This window comes from Lampetra fluviatilis, chromosome 4 (genome assembly GCF_964198595.1).
Source record: "Lampetra fluviatilis chromosome 4, kcLamFluv1.1, whole genome shotgun sequence".
Lineage (NCBI taxonomy): Eukaryota > Metazoa > Chordata > Hyperoartia > Petromyzontiformes > Petromyzontidae > Lampetra > Lampetra fluviatilis.
In genome coordinates this window covers 12,304,537-12,326,635 of record NC_136278.1, presented here as the reverse complement: position 1 = coordinate 12,326,635, position 22,099 = coordinate 12,304,537, and the positions used below count along the sequence as shown (strand labels likewise).

At 46.0% G+C, this 22,099-nt stretch overlaps 1 protein-coding gene across 4 annotated transcripts in view; it reads left to right on the top strand.

Moving 5' to 3' along the window:
* Positions 1-22,099, top strand: part of LOC144931572 (serine/threonine-protein phosphatase 2A 55 kDa regulatory subunit B beta isoform) — a 210,270-nt gene that overhangs the window by 43,850 nt on the left and 144,321 nt on the right. The window contains exon 1 of one of the 4 annotated variants that reach the window (XM_078855570.1): positions 21,433-21,706. The exons of 2 other annotated variants lie outside the window; for them this stretch is intronic. In XM_078855570.1, coding sequence (XP_078711696.1) covers positions 21,544-21,706 — 163 coding nt within the window. In that variant the 5' untranslated portion in view covers positions 21,433-21,543. Of the gene's footprint in view, positions 1-21,432; positions 21,707-22,099 lie in introns of those variants that run through there. One more of the 4 variants, XM_078855572.1, reaches the window with a different exon arrangement.

Genomic DNA, 22,099 nt, shown 5'->3' with positions numbered 1-22,099 from the left:
TATAACTTCTATGTTAACAAAAATACGAATGTTTACGTTGTATTATGATTAATATAGAATACTTTGCAGTCGAGCGAGTGCAAGACCATACTGATCAACCATCATATATTTGCATCTCACTGCAATTTGGCTTCATCAATCATAAAATGTGGCTTTTGAGCCTTTATGTAATATATATATTTGTATCAGCGATGCAAGATGGCCAAGGTCTCATTGTTTAACGCATAACAGGACCCATATGAACAGCAGTGATCAATAACATCCGTTTATCTTGGAAAACCTTAATGATTTTCTGGATTGTATATATAATACGCTGAAGAAGCCCGATCTCATTGATAGGTGAACTGTATAATCTGTTTTCTCAAATAACAATCCAATTCCCTGATATGAGCTGCGCCTGCCACTGACGTGACGGAGCACCGCTGCGCATCGTTCGTAAAAGAAGGGATCGCACAAGGCCCAGCATCCCTTGCGAGCAGTGCTGCCTCTCGGGTTAACCGAGGTCAATTTTGCCGAGCTGGAGGGAAAGAGAAAAATGTGGGCCTTTTGGGAATTTCTATTGCTGGACATTTATTTGCAAAACTGTGCCTCCTGGGAAAACTGCTGTAAATTGTTGCTATGATTGTACCGGCGGGGGGACCCATTTGACCCCAAAAATCAATGAATGCAGTCCTTCAAAGGCCTGTTATAATAGGCTATATTTTGCAAGAAGAGCCCAAGTCACTAACTTTTGGCATTGTTGAATGTGTTCTGAGATTACGGCATGCGTTTGTATGTAGAGGCAACGCTTGACAAACTGCCGTGCCACGGCGCATTGGCATGCAAACAGCATGGTCCCAGTTGTGCCGCGGTATTTTTTGAATTGTAGGAAAGGATAGTACCTATTTATGACCGAAACAGGATGATTTCTCCACAAATCTGGCTGTCGCCTGATGATGCTGGTTGTATATAGTGGCAAAACGTCATACTCGAATTGTAAATGTTGTGGGTTTACTCTCCAACAGAAACGTTCCTTATTGGCTGTGTCGGGTGGTGGTAGGTTTTTGACTCATTTAGATTTATACAATTTGTCATACGATCTGTGTATGTGTCGTCTAAATGTGACTACATCTCGAGATGCTACACAGGCAATACTAGATCCTACCTCGAAGCAGGTATACAGATGGTCGTTGGTTCGATCTCGACCCTGACGCCTATTTATTTTGAGTTTGCATGTTCTCCCCATGGTCGTGTGGATTTTTCTCTGGGTCCTCCGTTTTTCCCCTCCACATTTAGAATCAACATGCGTTTAGAGTATTTGGCTGCTATCAATTTCCACATGATAAGCCACTTAGTTGAGCTATCCTTAGCAGCCGGGTCGCTTCTGAAAAATAGCTTCATAGCTAAGTGGGCTTTAACTCCTAAACAAAAAGTTAAATAAGTTTAAAGTTACGTTGGGTCACGTATTTTACAATTGTTTGTTGTCATTTAGTTGCGGATTATATTTTTACATTGTAGATTTTGCCAATGAAATTACAAACATTACAAGTCTACTCTTGTGAAATGAGTCCACAGGATCTATACCTTAACATGTTAGGTGTGTGCACTCAATATCGCGATTCATGAATTGAACCCAAAAATAAATGATGGACCAGATTATATAACTTTCCACTTTTCAGCAGATGTGTTTTAGTAATTCTCCGCAGCGGGCTTTGATTTTAAAGCCATCAACCTCACGGGCACTGTCTCAGCTGAGTGCATTGGCCACCCGACCACCCACAAACTTACGGCTGTGTGTACTCCCTATCTCTCTCTCTTGCAAAAGCAGATAATGAGACTTGGATAATAACGAAACCGGTGTAACCACTGCCTTGGAATTAGTTTGGCTTGAGCCAGAGAGGGTGATTTGCAATCACATGAGCCTATGTGTGTGTGTGGGATACATGGGTTACATCGCAAATGTCTGTTAAAGTGGTCACTGCTATAAAACATTGACTGCCTTTCATAAGGTGATAAAAATCAATCTGACCTTAGGATGAGTGCGGCTTTGTCCTCTGTGGTTCATGCTTCTGGGGAATAGCATTGATTTCATATAAGCTCCACGGGGTTATGACGGATGTGAGAGCGTAATAAGCTAATCGAGTTATGCCGTCCATATTTGTTGGAATTTACTAACCTGACTTTTGGTAAAGGCTCTCTCCCGTGCTAAGAAACAACCCGATGCCACATTCCATTTTCTGTCCATAAGCTGATCTCATTTCCCCACATCTCTGCAGTTGGAGGCCTTCTCGGCCGCACGCCCCATTTTAAGCTCCCCATCACCAGTCTGTCTAATCCATCGCCTTTCTTCACTTCAAGCAATGTGTTCTGCTCAAGCCCAATTGGATTTTCTCGACTATTCTTTGTCGTAGTCCGTTTCCAATCCACGTGTCCATGGCATGTAATGAGCTTGTTGAAAGTGTCCCTTCTTCGGGCACATTGGTATGTGGCTTGTTATTATTGTCTATATACTTTTGTCAAAAGCACTCCATCACGGTCTTGTCTGGTTCATGATTGAATTATTATGATACTCGACCAATTTTTGATAATTGCCCTCGAATAAGTTAGGTTCCACAGGTCTGTTTCATTGGCAGAAAGGGTAAAACCTATAATTTTTTCATGCATTGATACTGACTGGCAAAAATGTCCCATTTTGTATCTGCTCAACCCCAGCTATAAATGGTCTGCTAGTGCATTGTCTTTGTATCGTCCGCCTTTTGCCATTCTCTGGTCTGACACTGGTGAGACGAGGCACTAAAGAAGGCTGTCTCTGGTGTAGACCAATCCGTTTGAAAGACAATGCCCATATATTATCAGAGCATGTTTCACCGCAAGTACGTGTTGTTAATGTAAACTGGATGCTTTGCAATAGGTGTCTATTTGGTGTTTGAGCATCTTAACACCTCCTGATTTATTGCCAAAAAGTGTAAAACCTATTTATATTTTTTCATCATTTTTAATATCGGCGAAAAGGGTCTCATACATGTTATGGTTCTGTGGACACCCTGAGCAGAAAGTGTTCATGCATGTATTGGATTTCCAGCTGTACGGGACCATTCACCCACATTTTTTTAAACCAAGCTGGCCAGATTTGTTGGAGGTCTCAGAGGTCACTCGTTTTTTTTTTCCCCCCGAACGCAAGCGGGTCCGTTTCATTTAATTTTACAGCATTACCACCCGAATGCAAGTGGCAGCAGTCAATGGAGAAACTTGCTATAGAAGAGTTTATCTTTTATTTAGAATAGTTCAATCGGTAGCTTTTTTTGCATTTTCAAATGAGCGCTAAATATTATTGTCTGTTGAGTATCCAATGGGGGAAAAACTATTTTGACAGCTACACCTCTGCTTTATGTACTATATTTCCATTGCTTATCTTCGTGGAAGATATGACATGCACTTCAAACTTCCTGAGGCCTGCACATATGTACCAGAGGAAGTCTTGCAGCATCCTGAAATGGTGTTTGAGCAACGTCATGCCGTGAAGTGCATCATGTATGGACATACTGTACATAGCCAATCGTGCTAATCGAAGACGCAGGAGTTGGGACGACAAACTTAACATCAAAAGCAGTTCTAAAGGAATGAGTTTTCAATGTAGATGAATTAAAAGTGTATAACTACAGTAGTGAGCAGACCTGTAATGGAAAATGATATACCTGCCGAATCCTCAGGAGATATTACCTGGGCCCATGAGGCGCATTCAACTCATGCCTTATACAGAGATACATAGGAAGAGGTAACGTCAGTAAACAAATAATCATCTGATCATTGATATCAAAATGAGTGGGAGTCATCACTCTTCAAATGGCGATTCTCCGTGTTGTACATCCTTCACGTGTAATGCACGTTGACTCTGCAAGAGGGCATGTCTTTGTACAGCTGCCTGCCTGTGACATTAGAATACATATGTTTATTTTGCAGAGGTGGTGGGGCTATTAGAAGTGGTCACGCCTGAAGAGGAATCCAAATGCGTGGGTGTGAAACATTTGATGGGGTTTATGTGCAAACTGGACACTCGCCATTCTGCGCGCACGTTTATGAATTGGAGGCGTTAAGCAAAGGAGGCTGCTTTTGAATGGCAGTCCTGCATTATGGGAGGGGGAGCTATTTTTAAACTGCTCTCTGCACGAGTCACCTTGACATGTCACCATATACCATCCCGGTAGTGGCGCTGCCCTTGCACATCATCAATGCTCTCTTCTCATGTAAATGTGTCGACTAAAACCATAAAGTGGAAAAAAAAACCCAGTCATGCTCGTCTGGCAGATGCAATTAGCAGCATAAATTATGCAGAATGTTTGTGCTCGGTGTGTGACGTAGTGTCCTTGCTGTATATATCATGCATGGAAAGAATTGAGCTTTTTGAAAATTTTCATTTCTGAGGGGATTTACGGTGCTACTTTTAGGACCACTGTGGTTTAAATTTTTTCCCCCAGAGGAAATTTTGCATATTTGCTACGAAGGCTTGGAGATGTGTGAATTGTTTTGAAAAGTATATATAAATTGTTTTACTTTTGACCATGTAATTCTTCGTGAGATGTTTAAGCCAAGCATTTCTTTTTATCTAATTTGAAAAAGCCATGTTTTGCAGATTTCTGTTCAGTGAATTTGAATGTGAAAACCCATATATAGTTCATGATGTAAACTAATCTTCATCATTGGCCATTTTTTCTGGTTGAAGGCCTACCCACCCTGTCACAATCTATCACGGTCTTGCAACACCACAGTCCTCCACGACAGCCGTACTCTCACGAACATCTTCTTCATTTGGCTGCCAATTCAAAAAGTCTGTGGCGGTTGAGCAAATCAGCCACAAGATGGTGATTTGCCAATGAGGAACAGGTGAGAGATTAGTTGGCATGAAGAGGCTCAGAAGAAGAAGAGACCTAAAAGGAAAGAGTCAGAGATCAAGAGATGCAAGAAAGGTTATTCCTCAGAGTCCTTGGCCTCCTCTGCACCAACCTCACAAAAGTATTCTTCAAACTCTTCATCCTCAGTGGGTGAGAGTTCTTCCAGTGATGATGGCTTATTTTTATTTTGACATATAGCCACATAAGTAAAAATCGTGGTAGCTTTGCACGACTGGGTCCCAGTGCTCCGAAGGGGGCAAGCAGTAGCCCTTCAGCAGTTCCTAAGTTCGCGGTGACTCTGAATGGGTAGCCCCGGGTGAGCGGGGGTGTCCCCGCGGAAGACAATGCAGCTGCGGAGGCCAACGGCCCCAAGAGAAGTGAGGCCTGAGGCCTGCAGCGTCGCAGCATTGAAGGGGGGTGTGCGATGGCCACCCGACATAGCTTCCAGGGTCCGAGGGTCCTCATTGCACCAGCGCCAGAGGGAGTAGTTTTTTGAGGGGCGTCAGAAAACAAAGAATATTCAGAATCAGAATATGTATTTTCCTGGAGGAATCCAATGAGCTATAAAGCTCGTGGAAACCAGCTGGTGATCCCTACTTGCCTGACGTAGTTGATATACGCCTACATGAGGAGTGTCTTGGGGCCTAGCGCCATGGCTAGGAAAGGCCTCTGGGTCAGGGCCAGTAAGAGATCTAGTGCCAGGAAGCAGAAACTGACTCAAAGGGGGGCTCGCGATCTATCGCCTGAACTCATTAGCCCCAAAGAGTCATCGGAATATGGATATGTTTTTGGCCACTGAGGATATTTTAGAGGTCCCAAGGGAACAGTGAGGTTTGGTTTTCTACTCTTGAGGGTTTTGGGGCTTTCCTGGACCTGAAGAGACTCAACATCTCATTGGCACCAAAGTTTTAAGATCGTAATCCTTGCTGTCGATAGTAAAGACAGTAATGATTGACAACTTGCTAGCGTCAGTTGACCTCAAGGATCCTTATCTGTATGTCCCGGTGAACAAAGCCGGCCGAATATTCCTACAGTTCAATGTCATGGGGGAAGGCACTGGATAGTTCAGGTGCTTCCTCTTGATCTCTCGGCCTCCCTGAGAGTTTTTGCCAAGGTCCTGGTAGCAGTGTGGAGCAATGGTCTTCTGTACCTGGATTACCTTCTGATCAGGGCAAGTTCAAAGCAAGCTTTAGAGGTCGTTGTCAGATAGGGCACTTATTTGCGTGACAACCGCATGATTTACACGTTCCAACGGGATTTGACGTTACCCAGAAAACAAAGATTTTCTTATTGGTGAGAGGCTTTGTTAGTTTCCTCCATCCCAAGAATATGTGGCCTTTCTTAGGTTTTTTTTTAAAGTTTGGACAATCTACCACCCAAATTCGTGGGTCAGCTTTTTTGCATCGAGGGAGGTCCTTTGAGAACCTTTGGATGTTTGCACTGTTTTTGATGGATTACAGGCTTGGATCGGCTCAACAAGGAAGTGAGAGCCATTGAATTGGCAGTTGGATTCCCAACGGGCCCTTGTGGTAGAAGGATTCAAAGTTGTAAAACTCTAGACCCTGGCATTTTTTTAAAACGTCTTTTGACGACTCCTCATAATTTTGAAAAGAGCACCAAGGTCAGTTAAAGAAGCCAGCAATGTTCCCGAAAGGGCAGAGATTGCAAATTTTAAGGAGATTTTTACTTCTGTCTTAGACCCACATGGAGATCAGGTTCATAGTCCACTCGGCCAACGCAGGGGACATACAAATGGGCGTTAAACAATCTTATGACACTCTTTTTCAATATCAGGTATGTCGTTGGTGTCACGATACTACACTGAATTTATTTTACCACAACAAAGATGCGTGCAATTTTATATATTAACTATGTAGGGTCTTTTTAAGCCTTTCCCTGCAAAAGTGAAAAAATCGCAGTCGTCGTGTGCTTTGTTTTTAATAAAGTTAATTGAAATGGGTTGAAATCAATTGTATCGCTCGCGAGGCCTATGGCCATGGATCGCCAGGGACAACTGTAAATTGTGGGAGGTTGAAGTCCATGCTAGGGCAACGGTTAGCACTGCATCTCTGCATGCAGCAGAGCGCGTGTGGGAGGTTGTAATTGTCATGGCCAGCTAAAGAACCTCCCCTGGTGAAAGTGATAAGGAAAACTGAACCCCCCTTCTCCCCTCGTGCTTACCAAACTCCCCCCTGCTTCCTGCTGTGTTTGTAACCTTTGCACTCAGATTGTGTTTTTTTCTGCAACTTTACGATTCCTTGAAACCAAATGCGGAGTACAAAGCAAGGCTGTTGTCCTTGCTGATGGAAGACAATTGTGTAACATTCACTTTGTCGACAGCATTTAAATGCATTTGACATGCATTTTTTCAGTGCAAGCTGCTGGCCTATACTTACTGCATTGCGCAGTGCTCAATATTTGGCACTGCAGCTTTGCTGCTGTGTTGCAGCGCAGTTTCTGTACCATCACAAAAGACTGCACGGTTCTTAGTAGAAGTGCACGTAGGCTCTCGTCTCACTCTACTGCCCGCCACACATTCTCCATCTCAGCAAGGCCCTTCTATCGAGTCCACAATCAACCATCGCTCAGTGAGTGTCCTTTGTTTCTGCTGCCCTGGTGGTCTCAAACACCCCCTCGTGGTCTCAAACACCCCCTGGTGGTCTCAAACACCCCCTGGTGGTCTCAAACACCCCCTGGTGGTCTCAAACACCCCCTCGTGGTCTCAAACACCCCCTGGTGGTCTCAAACACCCCCTGGTGGTCTCAAACTCCCCCCTAGTGGTCTCAAACACCCCCTGGTGGTCTCAAACTCCCCCTGGTGGTCTCAAACACTCCCTCGTGGTCTCAAACACTCCCTGGTGGTCTCTAACACCCCCTGGTGGTCTCAAACACCCCCTGGTGGTCTCAAACACCCCCTGGTGGTCTCAAACACCCCCTGGTGGTCTCAAACACCCCCCTGGTGGTCTCAAACTCCCCCTGGTGGTCTCAAACTCCCTCCTCGTGGTCTCATACTCCCTCCTCAGTCTGAAACTCTCCCAGCCATCCATACTGCCCAGGCTCAACACCTTAATTATCCCCCTCTATCACTCGCTGTCTATTTATCTCGCTATATACACAAAAACCTTGCCCATTGCTTAGTACGGGTGTATTGAGACGCAATTGGTATTTTAATGCTCCATAAATCCACGTTGTCAGTCACCAGTTGTGAACTTCCATTAGTGAGGCAATAAGACATTATTGATGATACGGCGAGGCGTGCCATTACAACGTGATAGTGACTGCAGTGACGCCACTACCCGTACAGTTTAATATCGTGTCAATGCGGTGATCTCACCAGATGGAGTGTCATGGCAGGGCATCTTATCATGATGTGAAAGTTATTACGTGGGACCACTCGGGACGTTGTCATGAATGTAGTGATAATTTTTTTGGTTGAGTTATAGAGATCAGAACTGTTTTTTTGTTGCATCTCTCTTAAATTGTCACAGAAAGATCACAGCACGTATTTTTGACTGTCGATGGAGCATACTCTAGTTCGAAGGCTCTCAGGTTATTATTATACAGGGTGGCCCAAAAGTTACATAGTGATATATTTATTTTAACAAATGTTCAAACTGACTTTCATAAACATTGATGTATGCATGAATTCTCTTTTGAAATTAATTTAGGACTTTTTTTTTAAGATTACAGCTGCCTTCTAATTGAACGTGTTATTATTCGTAGTATGTATGGTAAATTTTCTTTACATTTGTTAATGTAATCTGAAGGAGAAGAAGAAAAATAGACAATAATGAAAATAGATAACACATTAACTTGAAGACTAAACAATGAAAATGTTTTCATGCCAGTTTTCAAATAATGTGTCCTGACTTTTTGGGCCACCCTCTATAATCACATTTATTTGCCCAAGAAAAGCTCACCCAGTCGCGACACGTTTTGCAGCACAAGTGGCGTGATGGTTTCTGCGGTTTCTCATTTTAGTAATTTGCAGTAAAACATTTTTGCAAAGTATAATTCCGACTCGCCCTTTTGCGACTATGAACCATCCCAAATAGGGGCTCACTTAAATTCGTGGTTCATGACTCCAGTTCGGGGCAGGATGGTTGGAGGTACTACTAACTCCCATTTCAGGTTTTCCCAGTCACAGGTGAAGCACGCAGGTGGATAAATTGAGAACTTGAAATGTTTCTGGCCGCAGCTTCATCATTTGTCATGTATTATCATCATCATCACCACCATCGATTTCGGCACCATAAGGGTTGCAACACAGGACATGCAGCTTCCCAGCAGAACTGGTCCGGTGGGAGACCAGCACTGGTGCGTTATTGCGTGTTCTATGCTACCTTTGCATTCCAATCATCAATCCCACCTTGCGTGCATCACCGGACACTGGAAGACCCGAGGCGGAGCTTCTAGCCCCCCCCCTCCCCCGTAATTGGAGGCACGATGCACAAATCCTCATTGGCACTCGACAGGGAAGCCGAGTGAAGAATGTTTCCTAGTATCCCTGCTCTTTCTATAAAATCATTATTCTGTGGGGTTTTCCTCTATATTGTGTATCATAAGTAGTTGCTTATTTTTGTATAATATTTAGAGTGCAAATTAATGTTTTTTAAGATGTTGCGGTTTGTTTTGTCTGATTCTGTCAGATAAAACTGGTGATCATAACATAACGTGTAGTGATTTCATTGAGAAATTAGAACGTTGCTCCTATAACATTCTCATAAATTATGATTAAGCCTTTTTCAGAGCGTTTTTTCTCAAACAGGATAAAAATTGTTCTCACTGGCAAGCGAGTGTGTATCGCTTAGCTCGCGTGAAGCTCGGGCTCGCAGGCAAAGCCGGTGCCTGTCACCTGAGCCAGTTCACAAGGAGGAAGGCAAGAGCTGAATTTCTCGATCCCTGATAATGTCACTCAGGCTTGTTAAGTGTGCCCCATTCTGTGAGCTGGGCAGTAAAGGCCCTATCACACAATTCGCTTGACCCTTGCCACTATAACCCAAGAGATATAATGGAGCCATGTTGCTAGGTTTTTTTTGTCTTCTTCCTTTGAACACCACGCATTCAGCTCCCGTACATTTAGCAAAGATGCACGGTTCATATTGAGGTCGTTGTGCAGCCCCTGCTCTGGCCCTTCCTGTTGTGGTGGTGGCCGATGTGGACACAGAAAGGATCGCGTAGTATAAATTTGTCATTTACCCACCGCCACCCGACACAGACAATACGTAAGGTTTGTCATGTCAACAATTCTGGAAAATTTGCTTGATTATGCTGGATGTAATTACCAGCGAAACGTCACAGTACTCAAATTGTAAATGTTGTGGATTTACTCTTGCAACACACCGGTGGGCTGAAGTAGTCACTAATTGGCACGTTTTGTTTACGTGGCTAACCTCACTGGTTGGCTGTCGGAGTGGTGGCGTGTTAACGACAGATTTATACTTAAGCGATCCAACCCAAAAAACCCTGAATATCTTCTATCTTACCTATAAACGTCATTCTTTGTCTGTGGGTTTGTGTGGGGTTTACCATGCCGTAAGGCCCGCCGTGAGCAAGCGCTATTCCCTTTTCACATCCGTCAACTTTTAATTAGTTTAATTAGCGATTTAGTGCGAGTTCTGTGCGCTTTATTTATTTATGACTTGTGCACGCCCATACCAACTCACGCGTCCTTGGGTGGGGAGGACGGCCCATGCCAAGTTCCACGCCTTCGGTTTGAGTGAGGGGGACATTTTCTTTCGTGTTATAATTGCTATAAAAATACGCTAAACGCTCAGGTAAATTTTTCACTGTGTGATGTCCTCCCACCCCGATGCGTGCAGAGTTACTACTATACAGTCGGTAGATGCTACCACTATAGGCCGTAGATATTACTGCAGAGTGGCCGGGGAGATCGTGGCTGGTGGGGGGGGGGTCAGGGGTAACAGCCCAGCCCCAGCCTGACAAGGTGCCACCTCAGCCAGCTGGACAATCTAGGCGAGGCCGGAGGCTCTGCACAGGACTAAGCCTCACCACGACACTCTGTCAGGTCAGTACTTTGTGCTATAGAGTCGATAAATACTGATATCGAATCAGCATGTATCACTGTAGTGATAGCAGGTACCACCACAGTCGGTATGCACTGCTGTAATCATAGCAGGTACCACCTGCTATTAGATTTTTAAGAGTAGGTTTGAATTTTTTTTTTTGACCCGGGCAACGCCGGGTACTTCCCGCTAGTTAATAATGTTTGTCAAACTGATAAACAAGGAAGTTGGCTCCAGTGTTGTGCATAGAGAAGCAGCACTTCACGAAGTTAGAACATAATACGGGGCAGATGTGAATGAAAAGCCAACAGCGCTTGGCTCTCAAAGCTCTGAATTACAGCGCAAGTTGTATTTTTCCCCTCTGAGCAGAATATCTCAAAAGGGTGCGCGTGCACTTCAACCTCGCACGTCACCGGTTGCTAATTTGTGTTTTGCGAGCTTTGTTTGGACTCGGCAGTTCATCGTGACGGTGAATATTTAAACGATGAGCTCCAGAAACTGGTCTTTATACTGTTTTGTGTGCAAACGTTATTTGCAGTGGGGGTAAACAAGCATAATTCCGTGAACGCATGAGCTTGGTGTGCAGCTGTTAACGCATGCTTACGTAACGATGATGTTGTCAGGAGTGGATTTGTCGGAGTGCACTCATGCTTTGCTTCAGAGACCCATGTTAAGGAAACTGGATGCTTTCTAGTTTAACACGTAGGCTTTTGCGACCAATATCCATCTAAAGGTTTTTTTTTTGGGGTTAGATCGCGTAAATATGAATGTGTCGTTCGACCATGCCACCACCCGACACAACCAATTATTAAGGTTTGTCAGATAAACAAAAAATGCCAATTCGTTACTAGTTGAGCACACACCGGTGTGTTGAAGAGTCCTTGAATTGTAAATGTTGTGGGTTGACTCTCCGGTGTGCTGAACTCGTAACTAAACGGCACGTTTTGGTTACGTGACCAAACTTATTTTAAAAAATCCATTTGTTTATGGAGCCTTTCTGTTCTAATTTCTTGACAGATTCTGTCAATCCCCAAGGTGCAGCAGTGACCAATCTGAGATGAATCTTAAGCCGAGGTTTTGTGCGCAATCCTTTATTACTTTCTTTACAAGTGCAATGAGGACGTTTACATGAGGATGTTTCGTGTAAAAATGCAAGTAGTTTTGTAATAATTTTGGTGCCGTGTTATATACGCAGCTTGGTAGTATTGTGACCCGTTCAAGACACAATGGGAAGGATGTTAGTTCCTCTCAGGGGTGCACTCACGTGACCCTTGAACTTGTTTGGAGATTAAATACATTCCAGAACGTTATTGTGGGACGTCAACAGTGGTTGTGTTATTGAGACACTGGCCATAGGAATGTCGATTATCCACTACTCTTTCAAGGCTGCCAACAGAAGTGAGCATGTTGGTCTTCCCTCCGATTAGCACGGGTTGCTATGTATGGTGCGAAAGAAGTTCAACGTAGATACGTACACAAAGAGGGACATTACTACTATAATAAGCGGTGCCCAACATCATTAGTCGTATGTATGAACGTAAAAATAGTCTTCATTTGCACATAAAGTGTCATTGTCCCACTCAACGCGAGTTGATTTCGGGCGAGGCTTATTGTCTTCCGAAGCGCACGTTCAATGGCGACCCGGCCAAAACGACTGATATGGCAGCGTGCGTGTTCCATGGGAAGGGAAGGTTTAATACAGCGGTTGTTGTGTAGAACGGTCTGAGCCAGGGGTCGCCAAGCTAAAATAACGAGAAGAGCCACCTTTTCTTCTTCTCGAATCCGGTAACAAAAGTGGAATGTTGTAAGAGCCGCAGTGCGCCGTGGTGAACACCAGAGACGGCGGTCCGGAATAAATGACGATGCGAAGCAGCGGCTCCTTGAAGAGCCGCGTGCGGGCTCCGGACCCGCGTGTCGCCGACACCCTGGCCTGAGCAGAGCACTCGCCACAAGCCGTGCACATCCCACGACATCGCTTGCCACGAGGCACACGGTGGGGGCGGCAGGGGGAACCACTGCGCGGTCCATCCACTCTGTGGGGTCCGACGCCCCCTAATGGTTTGCTAATTGCACCGCCGTGAGATTTTATTTCAGTTCCTCTGGATTTGCTTGCGTTGTCCTGTAATTATTGACGCGTTTGAAAAATGCGCCTCCAATGATTGACGTACAAACGAGCACCCGCAGGCTACAGTCTGAATGTATTTAGAGTAAATTCAACTCTTGAATTTACTCTAAATACTTTGAGAAATCACAGCAACTATGCATACCACGTGTGAAATAGCTGTATGTAAATGTTGCTGTAGGACACAATTCAGCGTTGTTGACCGCGAGTTGTTTAGTTATCATCATCAGCCCTGGTCATTCCACTGCTGGATGAGGGCCTCCCATCACCCCTTGCGATCCTGCGATGTAACAATCCATGCGGAAATGCACGCAAGTGGTGCCCATAAATATGTACAATTAAACATTGAATTTTATCTCTCAAACTTTTTTTGGTGATAGAGGTTGCATTGACAAAGTTATGCCGAACAAGAAAATGCAAAAGGTGTAAGGCGTACATAACGTAAGGGTACGAATTTGAGCCCATTGTGTACTGTAAATTACATTTTTATCTTAATTTAGACACAGCTGCCAAGGTGTCTTAATAATGGACCTTGCTAATTAGCAAGAAGCGTTTCTCCCTCTGTCACATGCGGCGTGTCCCAGCAAATGTTTGTGTTTTGGCTGTGGCGCACAACAGCGGCGCTAAGTGGGGTTCCATGTCTGCCGCGCCAACCGACCCACGTCAGGTGACTAATTGGCTCTCCATCTCTGCAAATGTGCTCTGGGCTGTCCATTGTAAGTTCGTATACATACGTTTAACTTCTTTCTCGCCGTACATAGCCAACCGTGCTATCGGAGGTGCGGTGGAAGGACAACAAGCTAAGCACAAGAAGCAGTTTTAAAGAAATGAGTTTTCAATTTAGATTTAAAAGTGCATAGCTGCAGTGGCTTTCTAATATCGGAAGGAAGAGTGTTCCACACGGCCGCAAAAGCCCACCTGAAAGCGTGCCATGCAGGGACCGTCTGACTGAACAGCGGATGTCTTGAGGCGTGAGACCCCCGATTTGGGCTGCTAATGGGCCCCACATTGTGCATTCAAGCGGGAAGCTGCCGAGTTTCCACACCAAGACCTGTCAACACAGTTCCTGCGATCCATATCTGAATGTAAAGATTCTAAAAGTATTGCAGTGCGCATGAGCTCACGACACTGTGGAAATGAGCAATGAATTTGGACTTGCAATCTGTGGGATTAACAAACCATGTACGCGTTCACCGCATAGAGTACCGCTGAGATTGATCGGACTGTGAGCTCAGTATTTGTCGTTTATCACTCTGACACGGGGCATAAACCAGCGCCAGCCACTTGGCTGGCCGTTTATAATTCTGTTCGATTAATTTAATACATAAACTTTTTGCAAGTGACGCCATTGCAGTGAGCACTTTGTGATAATGTGAGAATTGACGCGGGACCCGAATCAAGGGACGTGCAGTAATGAATGCGTGACTGGTTGCAGCGTCGGTCACGTCGATCCAGAAGCACAGAGATCCTTGGTCTTAATGTTATTTAAACTAAATGCGTGCCTGTCGTGGCTTTGAGAAGCACACGCGCGTGATGGTCTCGTGACACACTCGATGCACCGTCACGTGGGTTGTGTGTCATGGTCATAGCTGGCGTGTTGAGCGCCCCCTTTTAAGGTGGGCATCCAAAGAAAAATTCCACCGCAGTCATCATTTTCGACACCTTTTTCATTCAGGAGTACAGTATAGGAAATCATATTCTTAGGTTTTTTCGGTAAAGTCACGTAGGTAAAAAATTAAAATTAATAAAAGTAAAATAAAAATAAAAATCACGACGTTTCGGAGGCAACACAAGCTTCCGTCTTCAGGTGGAACCGTCACAGCCCGACAGCTGTATCAAGTAAATGAGGGATTACAGGAGATACCACTCCGTATATATAATGGTTGAGGGGGGCAGGGCCAGGAACGGCACACGTTTTATTAATATGGTAAGGTGAGGCTTAAGACTAAGAATAGACTGCATAACAAATGACTGAGCCTTTGTTATGGAGAGGTGCGGTTTGTGACTAACGCCTAGCCTACATAACAAATGCTGCAAATGAGACCGAGCCTCTGCCATGTAGATGGTAATAGGCTACATAACAAAAGACTGAGCCTTTATTATGAAGAGGTTCGGTTAGTGACTAAGCCTGGCCTACATGACAAAAGTGTGAAAAAAGAAAGCTAAACCTGGTAAAACAGAACTGGCTGGCTATAGGAAATCAGCAAATATATGTTTAATGACTAGCTTATATCTATTAACAAAACAATCGTTGGCCATAAGAGGTTTAAAGACAGGATCAAATGTCACTACTATTTACAGTCGTGTCATTCAAGTTTTCAAGTTTCATTGATTAGGTATAGCCCTGTGAGCCATGCGGCTCTTAAGTCGGGTGCAATCGCAACAAACAATATATGAACACAGAGCATCTTAAAGCGACGACGCGCAACAGAAACATCCTGGAATAAACCAGCAAATATTCCAAAAAAACTTATTGAAACGCCGTGTGCAAAAATCACAATGTGGTGCAAGCCAATAACAACAACCATTAGACAATTTAGATTAACCATATGTTTTCGAATCACCAAAATAAAGCTATAAAAACAATGTAACAACAGTAATCATAGGAACTGTGATTTAAAATGTAACATATAGTGTGTTGTTTATAGCATGACAAACCACTTTTCTTTCTACCCTGAGTCAACCCCCCCCCCCTAAACTATTGAGAATAAAGATGTAGGTACACGTTGGTTTAACACGTCGGCTTTTGCGACCAGTATCATCCATATCTACCTCTCTATTTAAGGAACTAAACAGGAGGATTAATCCACAAATCTAGCTGTCGCCTGATGAAGCTAGAAGCTGGTTGTAATTACTGGCGAAACGTTGTAAATCTTGTGGCTTTGCTCTCCAACACACCGGTGTGCTGTACTAGTAACGAATTAGCATGTTCTTACTAATTGGCTGCGCCAGGTGGTGGCGGGTTTAATGACACATTTATATATTTTCCTGATCTAACTCAAAAACACATCTGTTTTATGGAGGTACACGTTGCCTGGTGAGATCACTCGCAGTGCTACATCGTGAGCAGCAGAGGGCAGTGCAGAAAAATCCGATTGTCGTGCTGCACCTCTGTGCACCCCACACACGGCACATGCTGCCAGCCGTCATCCACCAGCAGTGACGAGCATGGCGCTGTAAGGTTAAATAACTCCCACGACACCGCATGCTGTGATTGACACAGGGGCTGTCTGTACCTTTGTATGTGTCTGAGTTCAATGGGGAGCGGTAGTGTCGCGGTTAGTGCGCTTCGCTCCGAACCCGGCGACCCGAGTTCGATTCCCGCTCACCGTCACCATCAGCGACGATTATCTCAACCGCTTATGGGCTTCCCCGAGGTCGACTCAGCCTCAAATTAGTGCCTGGTGCGTTGTGTAAACTTCGCCACTAGGGAGATATTGGCGGCTGGGCGTGGTGCTGGCCACCCACCCCCTGCGGGTGCCGTGCCGGCCTTCACAGGCGCTGCCACTCACTAACAGCACTTGCCCCAACAGTCTACGAAGGCTATACGGGGGATCTTTGTCTTTGTGTGCGTGTTGAGGCGGTGTTGGCAATGCGCGGGGTGCCCCTGCCCCCGTCGTGCCCTGCCCTGGTGCCGCTTGGATCCTCACCCAGCACTGCGTGTGTGCAACGTGGTCGCATTGATTCACGCGACGATCGTCCAATTCCAATTCGGGCGAGCGTGCATGTCCGCCCGCCCGCCTGCCCACCCACGCCTTTGACCACGTGCCCGCTGCGGAATTAATTATTTTCAACCGTTTCGTAGAGCTCATTCAGCTCCACTGAATGGATGCTCATGTATTTGGCGTGGGTTCTTTGGACTCGTTGTAAGTGTGTCGTCGTCACTGAATGAATTGTCGCAATGTGGTGCATCCAATGTCTATGTTGTTTACTACCTATGTGCTGGTATCTGCGTCTGTTTACTGTTCATTAGGCAAAATTACAATATATGATTTGGATTATTTACGTGGGATTATACACGTACATCAAATAGCGTGTAAAAATATAATTTGTGGAAATAATAATTAGTGTGTTTGATTTATGCTAACGAAGCATGCAAAAATGTACAAACCGAAGAGGTTTTTTTTCTTCTTCAAATAATACAACACAAGGAAACTAATTAATTTGTTACCCAGTATGTTTGGTGACAAGTTTAGGTTGAGTTGGCCTTGTGGAAACCCGGGCCTGGCTGAGCTGCTAGTACCACTACTGTGCTTTGCTGTCTCATTTGGCCTGGCTAGGCCAGTCCCTGTGCACAAACATATCCACTCGCACAAACACGCGCAGAATGCACACAAAGACAAAGATCCCCCATATAGCCTGAACAGACTGTTGAGGCAAGCAACTATGAAGGCCGGCACAGCATATGAGGGTGTGGGTGGCCAAACACCACGCCATGCCGCCTTTGTCTCCCCTGTGATGATTTTTTACACACCACGAGGTACTCATTTAAGTCTGAGTCGACCTAGGGGAGGCCCAGGACTGGTTCAGAAAATTGTTACCGGTGTTGGCCGTGAGCATGAATCGAACTCGGGCTACCGGGTTCGTAGCGGAGCGCGCTAACCGCTACACTACCGCTCCACACACACGGACACAAACACCGACGACACATGTGCAGCATGCGCTGTCGCATGCACACGTGAGTGTCGACGGAAGTTTATTTTCCTTGTAACCTGGTGAGAACTTGAGAGAACAGGATGGGAGACTCAATTGCAAAAGTTAGCCCTGGGTCACCAACATGACAAAAGCCAAACAAATTCCCTGTAGCAGAAGCCGGCTCGGCCAGATTATTTAGGCCGATCACAGGATTTAGAGTGAGACTGCTGAAATCCCACAAATCTATAATAGAGGTTGTTTTGTAAGATCGAATAAATATAAATGTGTCGTTAAGCCCCCAACCACCCAATACAGCCAATTAGTAAGGTTTGTCACGTAAACAAAAGGTGCCAATTTGTTACTAGTTCAGCACACCGGTGTGTTGGAGAGTAAACCCACAACATTTACAATTCGGTGTTTTGCCGGTGATTACAACAACCAGCCTCATCAGGCGACAGCCAGAGTTGTGGTGAATTCCTCCTGTTTTGGTCCTAAGTAGAGGTGATAAAGGAGATGTCATCGCTGTGGTATGGAAGCAAACATAAAAAAACAGCAGCTTTTTATTGTGTCTGCAGCGTCCAGACTTACTTTTGAAGGTTGTTGCAAGGCGAAGTGATGCGTGAGCGCTGCGTAGGTTAATGGAGCTGACTAAACATAATTGTAAGAGGTGACACGTATCGCAGGTGTCTGTTTAACTCACCGTTTTATTTTTACTTCTCTTCAAATTGCCTTGTTGGTCAGATCTGCTACTTAGGAGCATTACTTTATGATGTTAAAAGAGGAAAAGTGCTGATGAAAATGAAATCGTACGGCCTAAAGCTTATATGAAGTATGAATCGCGTGTAGAATACAAACTAACTTGCGGGAACAATGTTTTTATTGTGCCTAGGGGGGATAATAGTTAGTGTCACAACCCTGACTGAGTGCTGTGAGATCCAGGGTTAAACCCAGGGCTTCCCATGTAACAGAACAATGCAGCCTTTCAGGTTAGGCATGGCACGTTTCACCCGCCCACATGTTGGGTCATCTCCGATGCTTTGGCATGAGGCTTATGATCTGTGGCACCACGCAGCAATGTGAAGCGCGCGACATCATATCCTGTTACACTTGTGGTGATGTGTGGTTGTGACAGGCTATCCGACACTGGGTGCATTTTATTTTATTTGTTACACGGACGATCTCGTGCAGCCAGTTACCCTGCTATTTTACAGGGGGAAACCGTGGTGGGTTCTGCATGAGCCGCAGCAGCAAAAGCAAAACAAAGACATACATTTTGCGGACAATGAGAATAGGGTCATTCAAGGAATATTGCACAGCTACCGAGTGAGATATTCAAAGGTCGTAAAAACTTAAACACTCGTGAATCGTGTGGCTGCAGACGGCACACATTGCCCGAGCTGCATCAAAAGTAACCTCTGCAGCAAGGGGGCATAACACGAGGTCATGTCACCATCTCACAGCCAATAGGAGTACAGCTGCTCTTTACTGCAAAATGTATGCCTAAGGTCTGTCTTATATTGGTCACTGGATAGATTACTGTACCATTTTACAACTTAAAAATAAAATAAATCTTAAGTACACGCAGCTCATTGACACTGTCACTTATATTCTGCCAAATACGCAACAATCTTAACCGGATGAGGTAGCCTGGTCATGTGATTACAATTCGTTCACTACTCGAGCATTGCTTCATGGATGTTCTTTCACGTAGGCCAAGTTCGCTTGCGTTGAGACGGAGTCAGTGGCATTTTTGGTTGTTGGTTTTGTTGACTGTGGCACAAAATACTTTGCATGAAAATAACTCTTAGGAAGATGGTTCGACCGACGGTCATAATGCGGTTAGACCGGTGGTCGTAACGCTTGTTCCCAGAGCCAGTTTTAACACTCAACAGTGAGAATACGGCATTGCTGAATCATGCCCTTTGCTCTGGATGATGATAAATGCCTTGCAATATTGTCTTTAAGATTAAGACATTGTATGTTTATTTTTTTGTATTTGGTTTGTGCTTCCCTCGCACCTGATTGGCATGGTTGGCAATGTACGGTGCGAAATAAGAGCCCTTGGTTAATCCACTGCTGGAAGAAGGCCTCCCCATATCTGTCGGCCGTCGGGGCTTGTTTGACCGTATTTTACAAATGCTGGCCACTGTGGGTTGGTGAAGGAAGGTCCCAGGACTGGTTTGTTGTATGTCACTTGCTTCTGATGTTAGCCGTGGTCGGGAATCGAACTTGGGTCGCTGGGTTCATAGCCCTGTGCGGCAGAGTTGTAAATATGGCCCACGTCTATATTGTTTTCATTAGGCAATGATGGTCCCTGCTCCTATTCAGAGGTAATTAATGTAAATGAGTTGCCATCTGGTTAAATATAAGGACACTGATGGATTGTTTTCCAATAAACTAATTTGGTTTGCTTACATTATACAATAAAGTACCTTTGATTAAAGTTTTAAAAAACATTTTTTAGTTATTTAACGCTGACGATAACGATAACACTGCCAAACAAAGTTCGCTTGCTGTCTTACAATAACAGTGCGTAATCTTGGTGGGTGCTTATATTTCGCTTGGAATCGTTTTATTATGAATGCAAAAAAGTGCCCCAATACTAGCGCGCTCCACAAGTAAGGCCCAGTTGACATTTTTCATCATAGCTGTATACTCAAACGCGAGTCGTTTTTCGTTGAATTCACCTTAAAATGTCCCCCCCCCACGGAATTTGTTGCGTACGCAGCAGGCGAACAACTCCGTGAAATATTTAAATTGCCGTGCGATTCATTTGTGGCGTTTCTTTTTGGCGTTCGCCGTTGGCATGTCCTCAGCAAATTCATCGGCGCGATGGGTGGGATGTTCTCCCGGAAATGCGGGTTAATTTATTAAAACATGAACTTGAACTGCCAGAACAGCGTGGGTTTTTATACCCCCAGTGGGACCGTGAAGAGGCCTTTGAGAGATCCCCGAAGTAACATCACTCGGGACACAACCATAAAATACAAGCTCGCAACCCCTGGGGCGTGTTACCAAAATCCAACTTCCTTTCGCAGTTTGCTGACGGCCGTGTAAAGTTTTGGGAAACCCCGTGTGAGGGCGACGTGGTGTCGCGTGCAAATACGGGCGGCACGATGGTGCTCCGCCAGTCTCGGAAGGGATCCGAATAAGTCTCTTGCTCGGCTCGTGCAAGGACACCGTAGTTTGTTTTGTCATTCTCACCCCTCCCCCAGCCCATTCACATCCACGCGAGGCGCTCTTCAGATGCGCGTCGCTCACTGCGAAAATGTGTCGCACGCACCGATGGGTTTAACGGCGGTGTGGAAAGAATACCCCGGAACAGGTGCGCATCGAATAACCCGCGCCACTTTAATCGTCGCGCATACGCCCGTCGGTGTCGTTGACGCACACGGTATAGCGGTCTCGCCCTGTCGCGGGCTGCACGCCTCCCAGCTGTCAATGTTGCAGTGGCGCTCGGCGTCATCGCGGTTCTCGTTGATTTGATCGGGGGGCTGCAGTTCACCTAATGGAACGAGCGGGTACAGTGCAACACTGCAGCAAAACGCTGCCAGGGCGTCTGCCGCCACCGCCGCCGCCACCACCGCTGCTGCCGCTGCGTTATGCGGAGATTTTTTTTTACACACTCCCCCTTCCGCTGCGTGCACTGTACCGGCCACACGTGCGCCGCCGCGCCTCTCGCGCCCCCCCCCCCTCGCGCCGATGTTGGCCCGCGCCTCCCTTTGTGCCGAGCCGACGGAGCCGACGTGGTCGGCGTGAAATAACGGCCGCGGGCAGCGGCGCGCGGGAAGCCGGCCCGACGCGCCGCGTCGACCGGGAATGAGCGGCGGGGGGCGAGCGTCCGTCCCGCGGCCCCTCCCGGAGCTCCCCCGTCCCCCCCTGCCCGCGCAGGCATGGAGTGCTTCCTTTGCCACTTCTCGGCCGTGCTCAAGTCCGCCGTGGGCACGTCGTTCTCGCCGCTCTGCTTCAGCCAAGGTGCGGGCGGCAGGGCGGTGTCCGTCGGGGTTGGCTCCCGCGGGACGCTGGGGGGGCTGCTGCACGGCGATGCTGCCGGCGGTGAGAGCGGGACGGTGGGGGGCTCGCGCGTTCGGACGGCGGGGGGCGCGTGGGGGGGGGGGGCGCTCGGATGTTGGGGGGCGCTCGCTCGGTGTGGATTCTGGCCGCCCGTTGCAGTCGGTTCCGGGGTGGGGGGGGGGTCGAGGGTGCGTGGCGGCCGCGAGGGAGAGAGGAGGAAAGAGGGAGAAGTTATTGATGATTTCGTTCGGCTGGTCACGTCTCCTGTCATCCGTGGGAAAAATGTTACTCGCGTGTAGGTATCTGTGTTTACGTATCCTCCGAGTGTGTTTGTGTGCTTGTTTGCACAGTGATGTTTTGCATTCAGATGTTTGTGCACCTTTTTATAGTTATAATTTAAATATGTGAACGGTACTATAAACCAATACGTACACA